The sequence below is a fragment of the Populus nigra genome, chromosome 3 (assembly GCF_951802175.1).
Source record: "Populus nigra chromosome 3, ddPopNigr1.1, whole genome shotgun sequence".
NCBI lineage: Eukaryota > Viridiplantae > Streptophyta > Magnoliopsida > Malpighiales > Salicaceae > Populus > Populus nigra.
The window spans coordinates 9505203-9525384 of record NC_084854.1 but is presented as its reverse complement, the minus strand read 5'-3'; the positions used below and the strand labels follow the sequence as shown (position 1 = coordinate 9525384).

At 35.0% G+C, this 20182-nt stretch overlaps 2 protein-coding genes across 5 annotated transcripts; one reads left to right on the top strand and one right to left on the bottom strand.

The window, feature by feature from the left end:
* Window positions 1–264: 264 nt before the first annotated feature.
* LOC133690005 (glutamate receptor 2.8-like) lies at window positions 265–5333 on the top strand. Of its 3 annotated transcripts, XM_062110143.1 has the most exons (6): window positions 265–546; window positions 2092–3380; window positions 3484–3796; window positions 3915–4324; window positions 4517–4822; window positions 4902–4992. In XM_062110143.1, exons 1-6 carry the CDS (start codon window positions 291–293, stop codon window positions 4950–4952), a joined length of 2625 nt encoding a protein of 874 aa, XP_061966127.1. In that variant the 5' UTR covers window positions 265–290; the 3' UTR covers window positions 4953–4992. The 3 variants fall into 3 exon arrangements, with proteins under 3 accessions (XP_061966127.1, XP_061966126.1, XP_061966124.1); XM_062110142.1 differs by having other exon boundaries at window positions 266–546; window positions 4059–4324; window positions 4517–5333; XM_062110140.1 differs by having other exon boundaries at window positions 266–546; window positions 4517–5333.
* An 829-nt stretch (window positions 5334–6162) lies between these two features.
* On the bottom strand, window positions 6163–14317 carry LOC133690006 (diacylglycerol kinase 7-like). Of its 2 annotated transcripts, XM_062110144.1 has the most exons (12): window positions 13586–14314; window positions 13016–13138; window positions 12756–12893; window positions 12595–12680; window positions 11980–12067; window positions 10952–11027; window positions 10201–10283; window positions 9103–9173; window positions 8260–8337; window positions 7953–8040; window positions 7187–7303; window positions 6163–6542 (listed from the first exon to the last, which is right to left on the bottom strand). In XM_062110144.1, exons 1-12 carry the CDS (start codon window positions 13931–13933, stop codon window positions 6384–6386), a joined length of 1455 nt encoding a protein of 484 aa, XP_061966128.1. In that variant the 5' UTR covers window positions 13934–14314; the 3' UTR covers window positions 6163–6383. The 2 variants fall into 2 exon arrangements, with proteins under 2 accessions (XP_061966128.1, XP_061966129.1); XM_062110145.1 differs by lacking the exon at window positions 8260–8337 and having other exon boundaries at window positions 13586–14317.
* Window positions 14318–20182: the final 5865 nt, after the last annotated feature.

Genomic DNA, 20182 nt, shown 5'->3' with positions numbered 1-20182 from the left:
TGATATATATATATTCATAGGTGTTTTTTAAAGTGATTTTTACATTAATATTTTTTTTATATTTAATAATGTGCTGATATTAGATATTAAAAGAGCTAAAAATATTATTTGCTATATTTTTAAATAAAAAATAAAGAGTCAATACCGCGTGAGAAACATTTAATTTTGACAATTACACAACATGGTCGTGACCAGTACGTCCAAATATGAGCTGGCTAAAATTTGCTAATGGCTCCACAAATATTAAGCATTTATAAGCAGAGTTGCCACCAACAACAATCTTCATCAGAATGGCAAAGCAGAAAAGCTTCTGCTGTTTTCTTTGCTTTCTCCTGGTTATTCTGTGGAGTGAGCAGGTGACAATGGGGAAGGTGATTATACGAGTAGGAGTGGTTCTTGATTTGAACTCAACAGTCGGAAAAATGGCAGAGAGCTGCATATCTGCTGCAGTAAACGATTTTTATGCTAGGAATGCTGATTATCGAACTAGAATCTCTCTTGTCACCAGGGATTCCAAAGGGGATGTCGTAACAGCAGCATCTGCAGGTACCACTTCCCTAAATATTCACACTCGAAATCGAATACATGATCACACGACAAAGAGAGAAGTGGCTACTGGCCACTTTTGTCTCGTGTTCTACTAAAATGCACTGTATATGTAAGGATCATAACAGCAAATTTTCAGATGCTTTATTAATTTTATACTCTCCCTCTCATGGTGTTTTTAAAGCCAGATCTTGGAATACAAAGATTAAAGAGAAAAAGTGGATAGAAATCCTCACAAAATTTGCTAACAGCCTTTTTGTTTATGATAAAATGACCAACTTAGACACTGTCTGGAATGAATAGCTATATTTCTAGAACTTGATTTTAGCTTTGATAAAATTGTGAATGAGCTTCAAATATATATGAGATTGAAGACAGGCTGCTCAAGCTGTCTCTTTTTGGTTTTTCTCCTGGTGTGCTCTTCTCTTTTTCTCTTACAAAACCCATTGCTGCTCTTTTATATTTAAATGAGAGGCACACGACACACCATGTCTCTGTTAGTTTTAATTTGAATGTATGGTGGTGGTGCGAGACCCTAACAAATCTCCCTGCACCATGTCTGGAGTTTTTTTTTCTACCGACGATCAGCTTGTAAGTTTTAATTTGGTGGGCTTTGCCTATTTATCTTCTACAAAACTCAAACTTCTCTCACAAGAAAAGCTTGATTATCATTTTTGGTACATTGTTATTGATACGGATATTTTCAACAATTAAAAACTTCATTTTCATACCATTTCAAATTTATTGGTATCTAACTTCAATTCACTTTGATAAAGAATAAATAGTATAATGCTCATTAAAATGGATTGAATTTTAGTTGTTATAGTGTAACTCAAAGTTCTTTTACATTATACCAAATTCATATAAGAACTTATTTATCCTTAACAATTATTTGTTATTTTCAGTAAGAGTAATATATTCAATCTTTATAGTAATTTATTCAACTATTAGTCCAAGTTCATATTTTTACAACATTAATTGTTAAGAAACTGCTTTCCCTATAAAAATCATTAAATATTTTAATGTGAACTTTCTGAAATCAAATCATCAACTGTATATGAATTTGCATATCCATCCATAATATATTTATCATTTTCAAAACATAGGTTCAAACTAGAAGTGTGATACCTAAATATTCATCTTTTTTTTTTTTAACATCTCTCTCATGAGATTAGTCAAAATTTCTCATTATTTTATGTTACTAATAATTTTCATGGAGAAATTTGGTGTCAGACAGAAAAGTCAAAATAGCTATGGTGGAGCTAAAAAATCACAGTAGCCCTCCCGCACAACCTAACTTCTGATAGATTAAGGGTAAAACCAGCGTTATCACTATTAATATCCACAATTAAATTAGTTTGTATCCACGATATCATTCACAGTAAAATTGCCATAACTCTTTTTTTTTTTAAGAAATTTGAAAAATGTTTTGTCGAATCATGCCCACACTTAATATCATGCCATGCTTTCGCTAGAAATAAAGTTAATTTTTACAATTTAAAATATAGCATATTTTAATTAAAAAACTGACTTTACAAAATGCAGCACTGGATTTAATGAAAAATGAAGAAGTTGAAGCAATCATAGGGCCTCAAAGATCATCAGAAGCCAAGTTTGTGATAGAGCTTGGAGCCAAGACACAAGTGCCAATTCTCTCTTTTTCAGCTACTAGTCCAGCTCTCACTACAGTTCAAAGCAATTACTTTATCCGGACAGCTCAAAGTGATTCCTCTCAAGTGAAAGCCATTGCCAGCATTGTCCAAACTTATGGTTGGAGGAAAATTGTTCTAATCTATGAAGGCACAGAATATGGCATTGCTTTGGTTCCATATTTGCTAAATGCCTTCCACGAGATTGGTACTCGAGTTCCCTATGAAAGTTGCATTCCATCGTCTTTCGATGACACTGAAATCAAGACCGAGCTCCACAAAATAAAGAAAATGCAGGAAAGCGTGTTTCTGGTGCACATGACAGCCTCCATGGGATCCAAACTATTCCTACTCGCCAAAAGAGCAGGAATGATGAGTGAAGGGTATGCATGGCTCGTGACAACAGGATTGTCCACCTTACTAGATCCTGTGGACGCAAAAGTAATGGATTCTATGGAAGGTGTCTTAGGTGTAAAGCCATATGTACCAAAATCAATAGAACTTGAAGGTTTCAAATCAAGATGGAAAAAGAATTTCAACTCTGAAAATCTCTTTGGTTTATGGGCATATGATACAGTTTGGGCGATAGCAATGGCAGTGGAGAGGGCTGGCATTGTGCATTCTAGGTTCTTAAAACAAAACGCAAGCAACAGGTCAGTTGATCTTGCGGCTTTGGGAATCTCAGAAATGGGGCCAAGACTCCTGAAGTCCATATTAAACACTACATTTGATGGCTTGAGCGGAAAGTTCCAGTTGGTTAAGGGTGAGATGGCACCTTTCGCCTTTGAAATATTCAATGTGGTGGGGAGATCAGAAAGGGTTATCGGATATTGGACAGAAAAAGGAGGACTTTCTCAGAGCTTGGATGGCAGTAGTAAAATATCACACTCAAACTCCAAAACCAAACTGAAGCAACCAATTTGGCCAGGAGGCGCAATACAACAGCCGAAGAAATTGAGGATTGGGGTTCCAGTGAGAAGCGGTTTTAGCGAATTTATAGAAGTCAAATGGCATCAGCAGAGCAATATTGAGACTATTGTTTCAGGCTTCTCTGCAGAGGTTTTCTTTGCAGTGCATGATATATTACCATTTCCCCTTCCGTATGAATTCATACCCTTTATGAAAAAAAGTAGTAGGGAGAGTGCCGGGACTTACGATGATCTTCTTCGGCAAATCAAACTTCAGGTCCGTGTTATGCTACTTAAAATCCATTTTTCTATTCTAATTTGCTGTAGTAAAAAGCTTAAAAGTTCATAAAAAGAGTGACCTTGTCTTGTTTGTCTTGCAGGAATTTGATGCAGTGGTTGGAGATACAACGATAGTGGCTTATCGCTCATCATACGTAGATTTCACCTTGCCTTACTCGGAATCAGGCGTAACAATGGTGGTTTTGATGAAACGCGATGAGAGGGATAACATGTGGATTTTCTTGAAGCCACTAAGCCCGAAGCTTTGGTTAGTAACTGGACTAGCCTTCTTTGTCACAGGTTTAGTGGTATGGGTGCTCGAACACCGTACAAACACAGAGTTTAGGGGAACACCAGAGCAACAACTGGGCACAGTTATTTGGTTCTCCTTCTCAACACTGGTCTTTGCACATAGTAATTAACTTCTCTTACTTTCGCGTTTTTATCTTCTTTACTTTCTTTTCATAATTGATTACAAGCGCAACTAAAGTATGAGCATGAATCATTAATTTTTCTTTTTTTGCCGTAATAGGGGAGAGGCCAGAGAACAACCTAACAAAATTTGTCTTGATCATATGGATATTTGTGGTACTTATTATATCTCAGAGTTACACTGCTAGCTTAGCCTCAATGCTAACACTACAGCGGATGCATCCCGCATTTGTTGATGTCACAGAGATCCAGAGGAATAATTACTCTGTTGGACACCAGAAAGATTCTTTTGTGAAAGATTTCCTTAAAAAAGAATTACTTTTCAATGACACGATGTTGAAGGAATATAGCACTCCAGAGGACTTTCACGATGCGTTGTCTAGAGGGCCTCATAATGGTGGTGTGGCTGCTATCTTTGATGAAATTCCCTACGTTAGACGCTTCCTTGACAAGTACTGCTCTAAATTTCAAATGGTAGGACCAAGCTATCAAACCGATGGATTTGGCTTTGTGAGTGACTCTCTCTCTCTCTTTCTGAAGTTGTTAGGTTTTAAGTAGAACTCCATGATTATCAGGCTACTTATAATTAAGGCAAAAGTGATTAGCCATGGTTAAGCATGTACATAACTATTACAGAACTTAAGCAGTGAGTAAACTTTCTAATCAGCTCGATCTATTTTCTTCTTCTTTTTTTCATTATAGGCCTTCCCACTTAACTCCCCACTAGTCTCTCATTTCTCAAGAGCAATCTTGAATGTCACTGAAGATCATGATAAAATGGAAGTAATTAAGAGGAAAAGCTTTGGTAGGGAAATCACCTGTGAAGATCGAGGAGCTGAAACCTCTTCAGGTGGTCTAAGGTTGTCTAGCTTCGCGGGGCTCTTCCTTATCTCTGGACTTGCTTCCATATCTTCGCTCCTGATATATATCATCAGGTTCCTTCGCTCAAATTATCCTGCTTCAAACACAATGCATGAAGAACAATCCATGTGGCTGAGAATTCTTGAGGTAGCAAAGCGTTTTGACCAGAAAGATCCCTCCGTCCATCATCTTAGGCGAACTGAATCTAGAGTTCACCCTGTCACAGGTCCTGAAAGTATTGGAGCCTCACCTGAGACTGGCAACGTGCATGAAATGACTTCCAATGAAGGAGCCGAAGATGCTGGAGAAAATCAAAACCATAACAATCTTACCTCGTGGAATTTTATTGCCTCCAATGCAGATACCGTTGCCCCTAACACTCCGGAAAGAAACCGAGCTTCACCTGATACTGCCTATGTGCATGAAATGACTTCCGATGAAGGAGCCGAAGTTGTTGTTGGGGATCAAAACCGCGGGAATCCTACCTCAGTGAACAGTGGTACAAATACTAATAGAATGTAGCCCACGATAACCAGCTGTACATGAATAATGGTGAGCCACCATCCATTCACCAATGCTGATTGAAAGTCAACATATGATGTCCTTGTGGTATATATTATGTTTATGGTAATCAGGGCATTTAGTAATTCACAGCTAATTCACGACTAGGATTTTTTTTTTTCTATTTGAAATACAAACCATGATTTACAGCATTACTCTTTTATATATATATATATATATATATATATATATATATATATATATATATATATATCTCAATTACTAACCATAAGAGGTTATTTGAAATTACATTTCAAATAGAGTTTCTAAAAAAATAATTTTTTTTTGTTTTTGAATTTTTTACGTGCTTATATTAAAAATAAAAAAATTATTTTGATGTATTTTTAAGTAAAATATACTTTAAAAAACAACCGCTATCACTCTCAGTTAGATGATCTTATATATACTTAAAGTGAAAAGCAATTCAAATGCCAGACTTCAATCTTCGGTGATCATAAGTTGATTGTCATTTCGGTGGTTAAGGATGGTGCCATGGTGGTTTTACAATCAACAACACAACAGTAACAGACAAATGGTATGCTTTCTTTGTAGAGAAAGTTGTGGATGTCCTGAATTCATTAAATGCAACTTTGGTTACCTGTTTAATGGCTGCATTTTGAAGTTGGATTTGGGCGCTTCAACGTAGGAGAGCTCTCCTGGTAGATGCGCTGAATATCCTTCCTCGAAAATTCAAGGCTAAGCCTGTAGAATTGTCCTCTGAAGGGTGCATTTTCTGTCGCTGTGCATAACTTATCAGAGACATGTTATCCTTTTTTTAAGTGTAGTGGTGGTTCAATAATCATCAATTTTTCTATATCTAGATGGAATCCTATCAGGGGCTCTACCTTAGTAGGTACAAACACGACATTTTCCTGCACATCAAGCTATAGCCTTTTATCACAAGCATGTTAGATGGAAGCAAATAATTTCAAGTAGAATTTGACTGAGTTGCTGAGCAACTTGATGATTTAGATGTCGTTGCAGGTCTTACAATGGCATGCAAATTTACAGCAAATGTACTAGCACTGTTATCCATAAATAAAAGTACAAATTTACACCACGTTTGCCAGTGATTTTTCAGCCCTGAGGAAATGCCACCTCCTTCAAGGATACAAACCTAAACCAAAGCAACCCAATACGCCTATTCTCATAATCCATTAACCATGAGAGATTGAAAAGGCACCCTCTTAATTTCCACAAATGTTGAGTATTCCTTGCTCATGGGCTGCTTCCAAGGTTCGCCGTCCATCTGCATATATGTATCTTTCCATTCTCCACTCCTTACTTCCAATCGTATTGCTGCAGCCTGAAAGATACCAATAAAACTTGTGAACAAGAAAGCATTACTTCAAGAGAATGGGGTTCAACCGTCAAAAGCAACACAATGCCAGCCTACGTCCTCTTTCCATTCATTCAGCATTTAAGAACTTCGATTTATATAATTATCAACTGTGAACTAGGATTAAGAAATGGATGTTTGGATTTGGATAAACCTGCTTCTAACATTGAATTATAGTTGATAAATCTCTAACCAAATTATAAATTCCATCCATCAAAATGTTAAACCAAAATATTGTATAACAATACACTTCATACAAAAGTAATGCCCAAAATTCATGTGCACACACATACACATGCATGCCAAAACACAAAATGAAATTTTCAAAATATATAGATTCTTGCTCAACAGTATTTTATATTCAGTCTCTCAGATGACTGCAACACAATTTCTTTTAGAGTTTATGATGATGTACTAATTTCTTTGATAAGATCCAACTGCCAGATCAAATACGCAAAAGAAAGATCCAAGGATCATATACTATGAAGCTCCAAAGCAACATAATGCTATCCCCCTTATGTCCCAAAAAAGATTTTGTGTAGTTTTCTAAAATGCAAGGGATTACCATGACAAACTCAAACAATTTTAAAGTTTCAGAAAGACTGCAGTACCTGGGCTATGTGTTTGGCGGAGATGAGTTCAACCATGACGAATGACGCATGCCATCCATGCTTTAAGCCAAAAATCTCTAGGAGACCATCATCAACATGGGCCTCAACAAAACCTTTCTGAAAAAGAAACAATGAAATTTATATAAATGATAAATCATTCTTAGGAATCAGAAAAGTAAGCAAGCATAATTTAACCAAGCATGAGAATAAGTTTCAATTTACCTTAAGGTTATGTTTGGTATGGAGTGATGGGGTTTAATTATTTCATGGGTTGTATGATTATAGTTGTTTGTTGTAAACAACTAGAGAGGATGAATTATTAAGGGGTTATAAATTACTTCTCACATGGTGCAAATTAGGGGGTAAATTTTAACCTACGAGAGGAAGGGAAAAGATTTTCAGGGGGGGCAAAACTTCTCTCCTTTTTTTTTCTCTTCCTCAAACTCGAAAACTATTTTTTCCTCTTTTAGTCACCCCTTGTTAGTGGAATCTTCTAAAATACATTCTTTAATATTTAATTCTAACTGGCCCCATTAACACATTACTTTTTCTAACCTCTCACCAAACGATGTTAATAACTCACTTTTACACCCACATCCGCAGCCTTAAGAATTACTCATGTAAAAATTACTCTTGTAATTATTATCACCATTTTCTAACCTTGTACCAAACGCAACCTAAGCCATAGAATTACATGGAGATGGATACTCAACAGAGCAAAATTGACTGGTGTGAAAAATAGACTCGGAGGACAGATGTGTGATACCTTTTCCAAATACTGTCGTTTAGGACTACCCCATGGATTTCTTCCACTCCCATAATTGTGAAGATTTAAAGCAACAATCGCTCTTACACTAGAAGAAAGAACGCACGAGTATAAATTAATTATGAAAAAAATAGCAACATGAAGGATTAAAAAAAACAGTGCTACATGTTTGAATATCTCTAGCAATAGAAACAAAAGAAATATTTGGGTCAGATAAAACACTTTCACGGGTTTATGAAATTAAATAGATGCGTCTCGTTACTTAAATCATTAAGTATCTCAACAGAAATCACATCAATCCCACTACCTTTTAGGAACAGGTATCTGCTCCCATTCTGTGCAATTAACTTTTTTAACATGCATCCTGAGGATATTCTTGAGTCCCCTACAGCCAATAAATGTTATACCAGTATATAAATCAAGGCAAAATATTGTCATGGAATACTGAAGTGAAACATTAACAGTGCAAAAAGAAAATTTCATAAAAAATGAATAAATAATAAAGAAAACAAAATTAGATACAGTTGAAAATATTTGATAAAACAATCATAAGAAGAAATGGTTTCAAATATCCAAACAAAAGCCGTTTCAGCAACAACGATTAAAAAAACTCGTTGACACAAATTTCCAAGGAAACTGCAGCGAGGTGACTACAAGTGGTTGCAAATAACAAATGTACAAATTTAACAATAAAAGGAAAATTGCTGATAAGGTTAGGATCGTACGAGACTTAGAAGCAGTGGCTAAATGTTGCAAAAGAACATTTTCTAGTGAAGAAAAAAGTAATTCGGAATACCCTTAAGCTAGCAAACAAAATAAATAATTTAAAGAAACAAAAAAAAAATTATCCATCACCACAACAAATGGAATCATAATGCCAGTTAAAAGGTCAATGCCCAGTTGTAGTCCCATCCAAGTGGGATTCTGGGTGTTAGAATTTGGAGACAATCCTACCCTTCAGCATTGTTTCGCGAAGCTCTCTCAAGACTCAAACTTGAACCTATGAGGTTGCAAGCCAAAAACTTCTACACTACAATAAGCAATGGATCCAAAAATTATCCTAGTCACTGAGTATTAGAACAGCAAAGACAAACAAAAGATGTTCAAATCAAATGGTATAAAACCAATTTTAGTTTCACATATATCTAACCTCAAACTTGGATCACTTGTGCAAGGTGTGACAAACCAACCCTGAGTGCAAGAGTATCCAGAGTAGATCAACTGCAGCAACAGATCAAACACAGTATGGTATCAATGTTACCAAAAACAATTGAATCCTTGACTATGATTTAACAGTTCAAGAAAGCATGATGCCAGGTAAAATTGTGCTCATCAACATGCTGAAAAAACATCTGTTTCACTAATCACAATGGAAATAATGGGAAAGGTTACGCACCCTTTCTGGCTCAGCTATATTGATTGGTGTAGTGCTTCAACTTCTAACTCCTAATTAGCGCTACTTTAGCCACCAAATAAGAAACAACAAAGCTCCTAAAAACTACTAAACCTTGAATAATCATATAAACTAAGCAACCATGTATTATCCTAGAGGTCTTTCTTCATTCTCCATCATCAACTCGTGAGAGTTTTTGCGCTACAAATAACAGATCATGCAAAATAAAGATGACAACATGAACAGCTAGATAAACAGCAAAACTAGATGACCTTTCTACAGCTTCTGTGAAATTCAACAAAAGAAAGAAACATACAACCTTTATGCTGCTGCTGAATCTTTATTTCTTAAAAGTTTCACACATCTGTCTCTATTGCAAATTATCAAATTCACAGAGCCAAAATTCAAGAAAATTAGATGTGTTCAGAATAAATAAATAATTAATTAGATTTAGATAGATGTTATTTGACCTCGATATTTATTTTCTTCTCAAGTTTTTCAATTTTTTTGCAATTTAAAAATAACAGTTTTGTACTAGCAATTTTACAGTATGGTACCAATGTGTTGAGAACAGAGCTTTAGCAACATATGAAAATGATATATCGCTTTTCCCACCATCATCCTAATTTAATACTCCCTCTAACCACCATATTGTCAAGGTTTCCAATTTGGTTTGTCCCGAAATACAAGTACAATCAAAGAATTCTATTCTTTATTTTTTCAGCTTTTCTATTATGCCCCTTGTTAAGAACTAAGCTCCCATCAATCCTACTGAGAGTCCAGTTTGTGGTGTATTTCCAAGGAAATTAACATATACAAATTCATATATAAAGAAATATGAAGATTAGGTCAAACCTTGTTTGAAAGAGGACCTTGTGCAAGGTTAGGTTTTTCATTGCGTAGGTGATGGAAGCCATAGGCAACCCGAGCATCCATTCCTGTGCAAACAAACAACAAACTCAGAAGCAACCTAAAGAGTAAAACAGGATACAAATATTCATCACAAGTTACAACCTGCAAGGTTGTCATTTGGAACAAAATTTTTATGTCATCAAGCAAGTCTTTACATCTTTCTTTCTTAAATGCCATAGGATTCTTGTCTGAGTTAACTAGTGAAATTGAGTTCAACATGCACTGCCTAGTTCAGATGGAGAGTTAATCGTTGTGTTAAGCCTTCTGTCTAGTGAACAAACAATTATAAAGTACAAACCAATGAGATAACATGTTGAAGAACCAAGGGGCACAAAAAGGAAGCAAATGAAAGAATCAATGGAATGAGAAAAAACCCTATTTGATGGATTAAAAAAATACAAAAGAAAAGAAAACGAACAAGGAAAAAAATAATCATTTCTCAGTCAAAAAAGACAATTTTCAACTTTCAAGCAGTTCAATTCTTACACAGAAAATACTTGGAATCATTATGGACAAGTGAGACAATGAAACAAAGTAACTGATTCTTTGGAATGAAACATTCTTGTTTAAGTTCATCAGTTGAAACACTCGTCAAGACAAAAAGTTGAACTCAAACAACATTATAAATCTTTAAAACCAAGTTAAGACCATATGTGCACAACTTTAACGGCCATTCTAGAACATATTCACATACCTATGCTGAAGTAATTATAAAACACTCCCTCGTAGCAGTTCACTTTCTCAGGCAACTCCCCCTCAATTGTTAAACCCTGCACTCGAAAGAAAATTACAACCGTTCAGCTACCAGATTTGTACCAATATATCAGCAAACAAACATCACAGGATTAAACTATCAAAGTAACTGACTTTCAAATTACAATGAAATGAGATCTATAAATCAACATATCGGTAAATCCCCCCCCCCCCCCCGCCCAAACACATATATTTGGTTTTTTACATCCATGGACCTGCCCCTTTATCTCTGTATGCGTGTGGGTGGGAGTGGAGGAGGGATCAGTGTATTCGTTTACAGATGAGACAGAACAGAAATTCTAGAAGTATCTTGACAAGAAAATATTATGGCCATAGATGAAGCAGCACATGATGACAGTACGATTCATTCAGACAAAAGAAAAGCTCTAAATTATCTATGTTAAATATAGGTTGAAGCCAACACTTAAAAGTTATTTCCAATCATATTACTTGATCCCAAATATAAAATTTCATTCTTTCCAAGAGTCATGTGCACTCAGAAACTCAAATATCAATGTTCATATTCCTCACGTTGCATGCAAGGTGATTAGGCTTGTGATTATAAATCCTTCCCTCTATACAGTTAGCTAGCATGGGTCTGCAGGGTAAGCTAACTCACCCAAGGGTCATCCTAGTCTTTGAGAATTATAATAACTATCATAAAACTGACAGTATCATGAAATGCAGAGGGAGCATGAAGCAGATCATGGCAACCACAAATAAGACTAATTGCAGACAATCCAAATAACTTGCAATGCATAAAAAGGGAAAATCAATCCATCAAGAATCCACCCCTTCCCCCGCGAAATAATAATAATAAGCACCACCAGAAAAAAAAAGCTATTGAATATGGACTTTGTCCTAATTTGCACTTTCTACACTGACATTACCCTTCAACAGCCAAAAATAAGCACACTTTAGCAGCCAAATGAATAAAACAGTGTAATTTAAAGCAGCAGGGTCCAGTACCTGATCAAGAGAACACTCCTCTGTAGGTTTCAGGGAATGGGGTGGATCCACCACTTTTCCACTCGGCATTGACACTAGAAGATGCCAACTGCATCATCAAAAAGGTAATGTTTAACATAAGTGCTTGTTATGTCGAAAAGCCATAATCAAACCACACCTATAACCAAACAAGACTTCTTTCAGAAGTTCAAGATTTATGAGCAAAAGATGATGCAAGTTGCAAAGAAGTGCACAAGAGGAATCCTCAAGGGCACAAAGGCATGGCAGAAACAGAAAACCAGAAAAAAAATGCCAAGATACAATGTCTACATAGATAAAATAAAAGCTATCTGCAAAAACCAAGTGCTAAGCAGTGGCACGTCCGAGAAAACATCAACAGCAAGATTAATGTGTGAGGAGATATCTACTCACTAAAAAATGACCACAATTGTAACTTTGTTATGAAATCCACAAGAATAAGGGTTTCTTTTAAAGATGAACAAGGCTTCAGGCAGCTATAAATATTGTCAGCTGTCAAGAAATTTTCAACTTCTAGACAATATGAAAAGAATAACAAAGGAAATACATTTTATCGTGATCACATAGGAGCAGCTTGCATCATAAGAGAATGCTTACCTATCTAAATGGCACACTGGACCTGTAATGGCCTTGAGAAGAGATTTTTTGACAGCTGATTTCCAGGCAAAAGGAAATGAACCACCCTGAAAAAAAATCATTCAAGACCACAGCTTAATAATGCAAGATTAAAGTCAGCAAACTGTAAAAGAAAACCTTACCCAACCAAAACTCCTTGACAGGTCATTTCCAGTACCAAGAGGAATGACCGCTACTGGAGGAACTGGCTTCCTATCCTGTGTATGAAGCACTGTGAGACTTCCTAACACCCAACCAACCGTACCATCACCTCCCGCAACCTGTCCACTCATCCAAAAATTTCTCAAAGCGTACACAAACAAGAAATGGCATCATCAACACGATCATTCATGTACCGATCAAGAGAAAGTGCATTTATTTCAAAATACCATGCAAAACATACCATAATTCTCAACTTCTCACGAGTATCTTTGGCACAATAATCACCGAGGTCAGCCAACTTCTCTAAACAAACCAAACCATAGTCGACAAATTCACGGGGATTCACATCGCTTAGGTCAAAAACCTGCATTAGAAATCATTTCTTATTCAAAACGCCAACTCTCTATGACCATATTAACAAAATCTAGTTAAGCAACCTGCTAATAATTGATTATCCACAGTCTTTCTTTAATTTCTATTCAGCTTGGCATAAACCCAAGTTTAAGCTGATCATTTACTGCCCCATTAACAAGAAAACTTTCAGAAATAAAACTAAAACTAATTACAATTATTAAAACAAAAAAAAATCCCACACAAAACAATCTATTATAATTACAAGTTTTTAGTTTTTAATTATCCATTCTTAAGCTAATTTTGTACTCCTCAATACAAACAAATAATAGCACTGATAATAATTTCTTTTCGATGACAAATCCAAACCACCAAAAAAAAACGACACAAACTAGCACAGAAACGACAAGCTGAGGAGAAGAAGCGAGTAAAAAGAAAGAAAGAAAAGACAACGCAGAACCTGCTCCTCTCCCATTAATTGTTGAAGCCTCTCTTTAAGTTCAGGCCCATGCCTACCACCACTTTTGGAATTCACAAACACCACCATAGGCCCGTCCGGCGCCGCCTCACGACCACCACCACTTCCTTCTTGACAACGGTCAACAGCGGCATTAACATCCTTTGACTTGATTGAGTCTCGAATTGCGTGACGCAGATATTTAGGTATCGACAGTTTCCTCTGTAAATCCTCTTTGTTTATTCGGAAGACCGATAACCCACACACTCGACTTGATTGAATTACTGATGATCTCGAAGCGACTATCTTCCCCGCCGATTCTTCCGACGTTGACGCCGTCGACGAGTCCATTATTCACAACAAAAAGCACCTCTCCCTGTATCACTGTCAGTGTTCCAAAACAGTGAGCTTCGGAGATTTAAAAAGGGAGGAGGGATGATAAGGGCGTAGACAGTTAACAGTTAGATTTGATGGTGGCGCTGACTCAGTTAGGACGTTGTCCTTCTTGTTATTCTTTACAAACTTGCTTGTTAAATGATAAATAACGAGGTATACATAGGTTTCAAGCAGTGAAATGTAAAGGATGAAGCTTTATGATTTTGCCGAACTATCAAAATCATCGACCAACCAGCTAGCAACCGTACAATTTCAATTCCCACCTACTTCTTATTTCAATTGAGCGCCTATCATAAAGAACGACAGACAAAAAATCTTGTCCCATAATGATTTCCGGCCCCTTTTACACCACTCACTTGTAATCTAGGTGAGTTGAGCGATAAAAATCTAATCAATTGACTCGTATGAGTCCTGATTACCCTCGTTTTTTTGTGGCAGGTACACCCCTGGTAGGGGCCACACATTGCACTAGTAATGTTTTTTTTCATGGATTCAATGCTTGATTTTATTTTGGGGATTTTATTTTATAAGATGTATGGGGCGGCAGCTGGGACTTGAAGAAGGTAGCTGAGATTTAGCTTCTTTTTCATTCAGGTTATTAGATTGGATCCAACAATAAATGATGTTTTCAAGTTGTTAGCAGGAGCACATTTGCAAGACAGACTACAATGGCATATTGACTTTTAACTTTAATTTCTATTTAAAGGAGTTTTAAAATAATAATAATAACAATTTTTATTTTTATATTAACTTTGATCAACTTGGGTTGATACTCTTGATCCGTGACCCGGATTTTATCTCGAGTTAACTCTCGAATCAAGTTTTAAAACTCTGATAATAACAACTTTTATTTTATGTTGACCCTCTTAACATGTGATCGCCTTACCCTAGACTAACCATCGAGTTGAATTTTAAAACTATGATAATAATTATTTTTGTATTTATATTGACCCGGGTTAATGGTAAACCTCATGTGGACTCGAGCTTTGTCTTAGATCGATTCTCGAATTAGGTTTTAAAATTATAGTAATAATCACTCTTATTCTTACACTGACTTGGATTAACCTGGGTCAACCCGACCTGTGATCCAAGTTTTACCCCGGATTAACCCTTGAGTTGAGTTTTGAAAATATAATAATAACTATTTTTATCCTTATATGTATTAGTTGGATAATTTTGAAATTGAGAGTTTTTTACAAGGATATTTTAGATGATAAAAAAATAATAAATATTGTTTCTAGAAACTTGTCCTCAATGTACTTCCTGTTTTGAAAATATTAAAATTAACTTTAAAATAATCTTATAGACAAATTTACTTTTATATATCTTTTTCTATCTTTTCAACCAAATATATTTATGTCTTTATTATTTCGGTCTCTTTTATCACATAACAATAATCCAACACTATTTTACTTTTAATTATATAGCATAAATAATTTTATTTACTAAACTTTCAATACTCTATACTTATTGCAAGTTCAATTGCGATAATTTATTTTACTCAATTTATTGGAATCTTTCTTTATAATATGGTGAAGAAAATGGAAAATTTCACCATTATCCATTATGGTCATTTCCGTAGACGAGCACGCACGTGGTCGTATCTCAGCCGACATATATGACCAGGTTCTCTCATGCACGTGTTACGCGCTGGATTCTTATCCCTTCGCCAGAGCAATACCAGCTTATTCTGAAAATGTGCATCGCTGGAACACAACACTGTTGTAAAGTCCGGACATGCCCTGCGAATTGGTTTGGTACTCTGACTGCATGGCCTGCATTGGTCTAGGTTGAAAATAAATAGTAGTACCAAAAAACTTGGTTGAATTACGTTAAAAATCATGATTAATCCAAGTCTAATACAGTCAAAACTTAATGTTTAATATGTTATTTTTTTATAAAAAATTGATCAAAACAACTTGATTCTTTTATTTAAAAAAATAAAATAAGATCCATCTACATTAACTTGAATCGATCTTTTTAATTCATGACTTACTTTTAACCAGAATCAATGCCCGTACTAGGTTTTACAACTAGCAAGCTTGCCGTGAAAATAAAATTACAAAAATAAAAACCTTACTTTAGTTCTAAATCTTTATATTAATTCTCAATTGAGTGCTAATATAAAAAATTTAATCAATAGAGTCCCAAATTATTCTTGCAATTATCAAATAGGCCATTCTATTATTTTGCCCATATAATGTTTATATTTTATGCTAGCAACTTTGGAAAACATTTGATGAAAAACAAATAAAAACTGACAAAATAATTTTACACTTGGATGTCGTTAGAAGGAAAAAAAATATTATTTCTCCTTACCATTTTAAGAAGAACTATTAATTACTTTTGTGTTGATAAAAATTTATTATTGGATGCCAACAAGATGTGCACTACCAAAATTGAGTTTTTCTTCCTTTTTTTTCTTCAATTTTTTTTGTATTTTTGAATAGTTTTGATATGTTGATGTCAAAATTAATTTTTAAAAAATATTATTTTAATGCATTTCCAAGTTAAAAACATTTTAAAAAACAACTTTTACCACAATATTAAACATTACATAAGTTTATGAGCAGTCGTTCTGCATGTGGCACATGAGTGTGGTGAAGGGTCCTGGACTCATGATAATAAAGAGAGAAAATAGATGCAATAAAAAAAATGATTATTATTATTGTCGCACGTGTGTGGTGTGAAGCCCGAGAATAAAATGTACAAAGAAAGGGGGGTTTATATTAATTCAAAATGTTGCTATAATATAAAATAAAGCAAAAAAAAAGGTGAAAAATGGGGCCAAAATGGAAATAACAAGAGATGGGACTATAAATACCCATCCCTTCTCTCATCCATGGCCGGCTGATAATAAGAATAAGGAGGGGAGGAGAATTTCAGATTTTTCCTTCATCAAAACTAGGAGTAAACACTTAAAATTAGTAAACCCAAATAAGCCTTGGAATTATTAAGTGGAGGAACACAATCGGGTGGAAGAATTAACAAGAAGAAAAGTGAAGAGTTGGTGAAGAAAAGAGGGGGAAGAGTGGCTGACTATATACAAGGAGAAGAAGGATAAGATTCTTCTAAAAATTTGTGAAGTAAAGTTTAGATTTCCATCCAAGTAAGGAGTTCTAATTCCAATTTCTATGAAATCAACTTCAATTTGATTAGAAGTTTATGCTTTTCTTGAATTGGGAATTAGGGTTCTTTAACATAAAATGTGGGGAAAATGCAGAAATGAGTGAGGTTTAATGGATTAGAATAATCTAAGTGCCTTAAAGAAGAAGAAGAAATGAGTGCATAAAAGAGAGGAAGGGAACTCTTGGTTCCCTTGGGCACGTTCTCTGCTGGATACTGCAGAGGGGGAATGAGAACGTATGATGTACTTAATTAATTAATTTGGTACAAGTGACCTTAAGAGGACATAAAATGAGACGGGAATGCCATGTATAAAGGGAAGGCATGGCTGTGACTGATGAAGAAGCAGGGATTTAAGATGAAATGGAGATACTTTCTCCATTAGCAAAACAAGGCAGGTTCGCTGCCCTGTTTCCTAGGGGGATTTTGGACTTGAAAATTACAGAATTCAGGGAGGGTCTCCTCATAGAAATTGTAGCCGGAAGTGTTAGCTTTCCAACGAATCTGACCCCGCCTAATTTGGAGTCCTAGAACTCCAAATACAAATAAAAAACTGAGGAGAGGTCAAGCTGCCACCCTTGTTGGCAGATTCGGCCAAGTTGATAAAACGATGAAGTTTAGCCATATTAAGGGTAGAATTTGTTTTCTTGCCCTTCATAAAGTGTTTCTTGATCTTCAAAAAGAATAAACGGTAATCAAAATTGAATTTATGATGTCCACTTGGACTACAAATGAGCTGAAAAGTTAAAGGATAATAATGAGGAATGTAAGTGAGAAAGAAAAGATTTGGTAAAAGAGAAATGAATATTATTTCCATTGTTGTTGTTGCGTGTGATATGTGAACTAATATGGAATAATGATGAGTGTTTTTGGTTTCAGGAGGAACCGCGGGAGGAGTACAGCAACCACAGGGGAACGCAAGTCGAGCGTCTACAGTAGGTAGGTACTTGGTACCTATATCTCCTCTAGTTAATAATTATTTTAACTAACTTTTGAACTATGAAAATTTGGTGCTTATTGATGAGGAAGGAAAGGTTAAAGCACGAAAAAAAAAATGAAATGGAGGACTCAATTTAATTTATGGGTTCTTTTGGAGTAACAACAAATTTTGGTAATGACTGTTTCTCGAATTTAATTTGTTTGTCCCTGATATGGGAGGCTGATGATGTTAACCAAGCTGGAAAACATCGGCATTACCGGTACGTGAAAGGAGAAATATAAATTTGATTAACTATTCGGTTTCAAAATAGTTAATGATATCGGCGGGTGACGTCGATATCGGCAAAATTTATAAACTTGATTAACTATTCAGTTTCAGAATAGTTAATGATATCGGCGGGTGACGTCGATATCGGCAAAATTTATAGACTCGATTAGCTTTCCGAGGTGGAAGCTAATGATGTCAAGAATTTTTGACATCGGCATACCTGAGAACCTCCCAAGGTAATATGGAACAATGATTAACTATTTCAGTTTATATATATATATATATATATATATATATATAATGACACAAACGGTTATGTTCGTGTCGGCATTTTCATAAAACTGATTAGTTGTTCCAGGACAGGCAATTAAAGACACTAATGGAGGTCAATGGTGTTGGCAATAGTAGTCAACAGAAACAAAACAAAAAAAGAGTTCTTATATAACCATTAAAAGGGGTTTATGATTTAAGTAGATAAATATGCTGTTAAATTTTTCTTCCGTAAATTGCTTGTATTTTAATCATTTATTTTTAATTATATAGAAAATTTATATTTTTGCAGGTCCCTCCCATTCACGTCAGGAATAGATTTTAAGTTCTTTGATCCCTTTTTGTATAAGTTAAGGACTTAGGGATTTGTGGTGTAATTTTGTCATGCAGTAAACATGTAATCTGTATAAAATATTATATTCGTAATATTTTGTTTCTGAAATATTAAATGTATCAACCTATGCTTGGGATATTAGAATGTACTAGACTATGTTAGAATATTAAATTGTGTTGTGTTATATATATATATATATATATATGCAATCTTCGTGCTTGAATTTGGCTATTTTAATTATTAACTTATGCGTGTGATGTAAGATGGAGTTTGGGAATGAATATGGTCCTGAGCATAATCTGGAATGAATTATGCAGTTGATTGTACTAAACATGGATGTGATTGTAGATGAGATGTGATTCTAAATGTGTGCAGGGTACATTGTCGATAACTTGGGATCTCCCGGTATAGAGAAGACTCTACCGAAATTTCGTTAGATTAACGGATAAACTAATAGAAAAATTGGGGTTGTTACATGTGGTGTCGCAGCGAAAACATCTACCCTTAAAATTTTGTATTATCTAAAAATGTAGCAAATATGGGGAGACAGAAATTCTTGTCTTTTATTAGTGAAAAAATAAAATAGGAGCCGTCACCTATTATTCTGGTCACTAGGAACCCTGACTGGTCTCAGAGATCAAGCACGGGGACTGGTTGCGTAAAGGGAATTTATTAGCACCCCAAATACGCTCTACCTAAGGTAGGCTGCATTATTTTATTGTCTGATAAAATCTAAAGTCTTGTCGTGTTTTCTAGTTGTTGATCCGTCTATGGTTTAAGAAAAGTTCTCCTCGGTAAAGAGGTCTTCGTTTTATCGGGTAAAACCTAACCGTTCTAACGCCAACAAAAGAATTTAATATTTGGCATATGTCTTAAGTATAAGTTTGTAATCTCAGATATTAAAAGAAAACAAAATAATTGTTTTGGAATTTTTTTGAAATATTGGTCAGTTCTCGTGACTTTAATAAACTGATTATTAAATTCAAAAATCATGCTAAAACCTTTTTTTTTATGAAGATACCATATGATTTTTTTTTAGAGAGACTTGGTTGTGTGCATAAAAATATATTTTTTAGTTTTTTCAATATTTTGATGAAAACCAGGTATTTTAATACTATATTTGTATCTTTACAGTATAAAAATACAAACCAATATTGATCAAAATATAGTAAAAAATAGAAAAATCACAGATTTTTTAAATAATTTTTTTTGAAGAAATTCTTTTTTAGGGCTGGGCCCAGCCTGGCCCATGTGGTGGGGCTGGACC

Coding starts and splice junctions, on each gene's coding strand:
- LOC133690006 (XM_062110144.1), bottom strand. CDS start 13,933: ATGGACTCGTCGACGGCGTCAACGTCGGAAGAATCGGCGGGGAAGATA. Junction 12,681..12,755: donor TGTCAAGGAGTTTTGGTTGG/GTAAGGTTTTCT, acceptor ATTTTTTTTCAG/GGTGGTTCATTTCCTTTTGC. Junction 12,068..12,594: donor CCAGTGTGCCATTTAGATAG/GTAAGCATTCTC, acceptor TTGATGATGCAG/TTGGCATCTTCTAGTGTCAA.
- LOC133690005 (XM_062110140.1), top strand. CDS start 291: ATGGCAAAGCAGAAAAGCTTCTGCTGTTTTCTTTGCTTTCTCCTGGTT. Junction 547..2,091: donor CGTAACAGCAGCATCTGCAG/GTACCACTTCCC, acceptor TACAAAATGCAG/CACTGGATTTAATGAAAAAT. Junction 3,381..3,483: donor TTCGGCAAATCAAACTTCAG/GTCCGTGTTATG, acceptor TTTGTCTTGCAG/GAATTTGATGCAGTGGTTGG.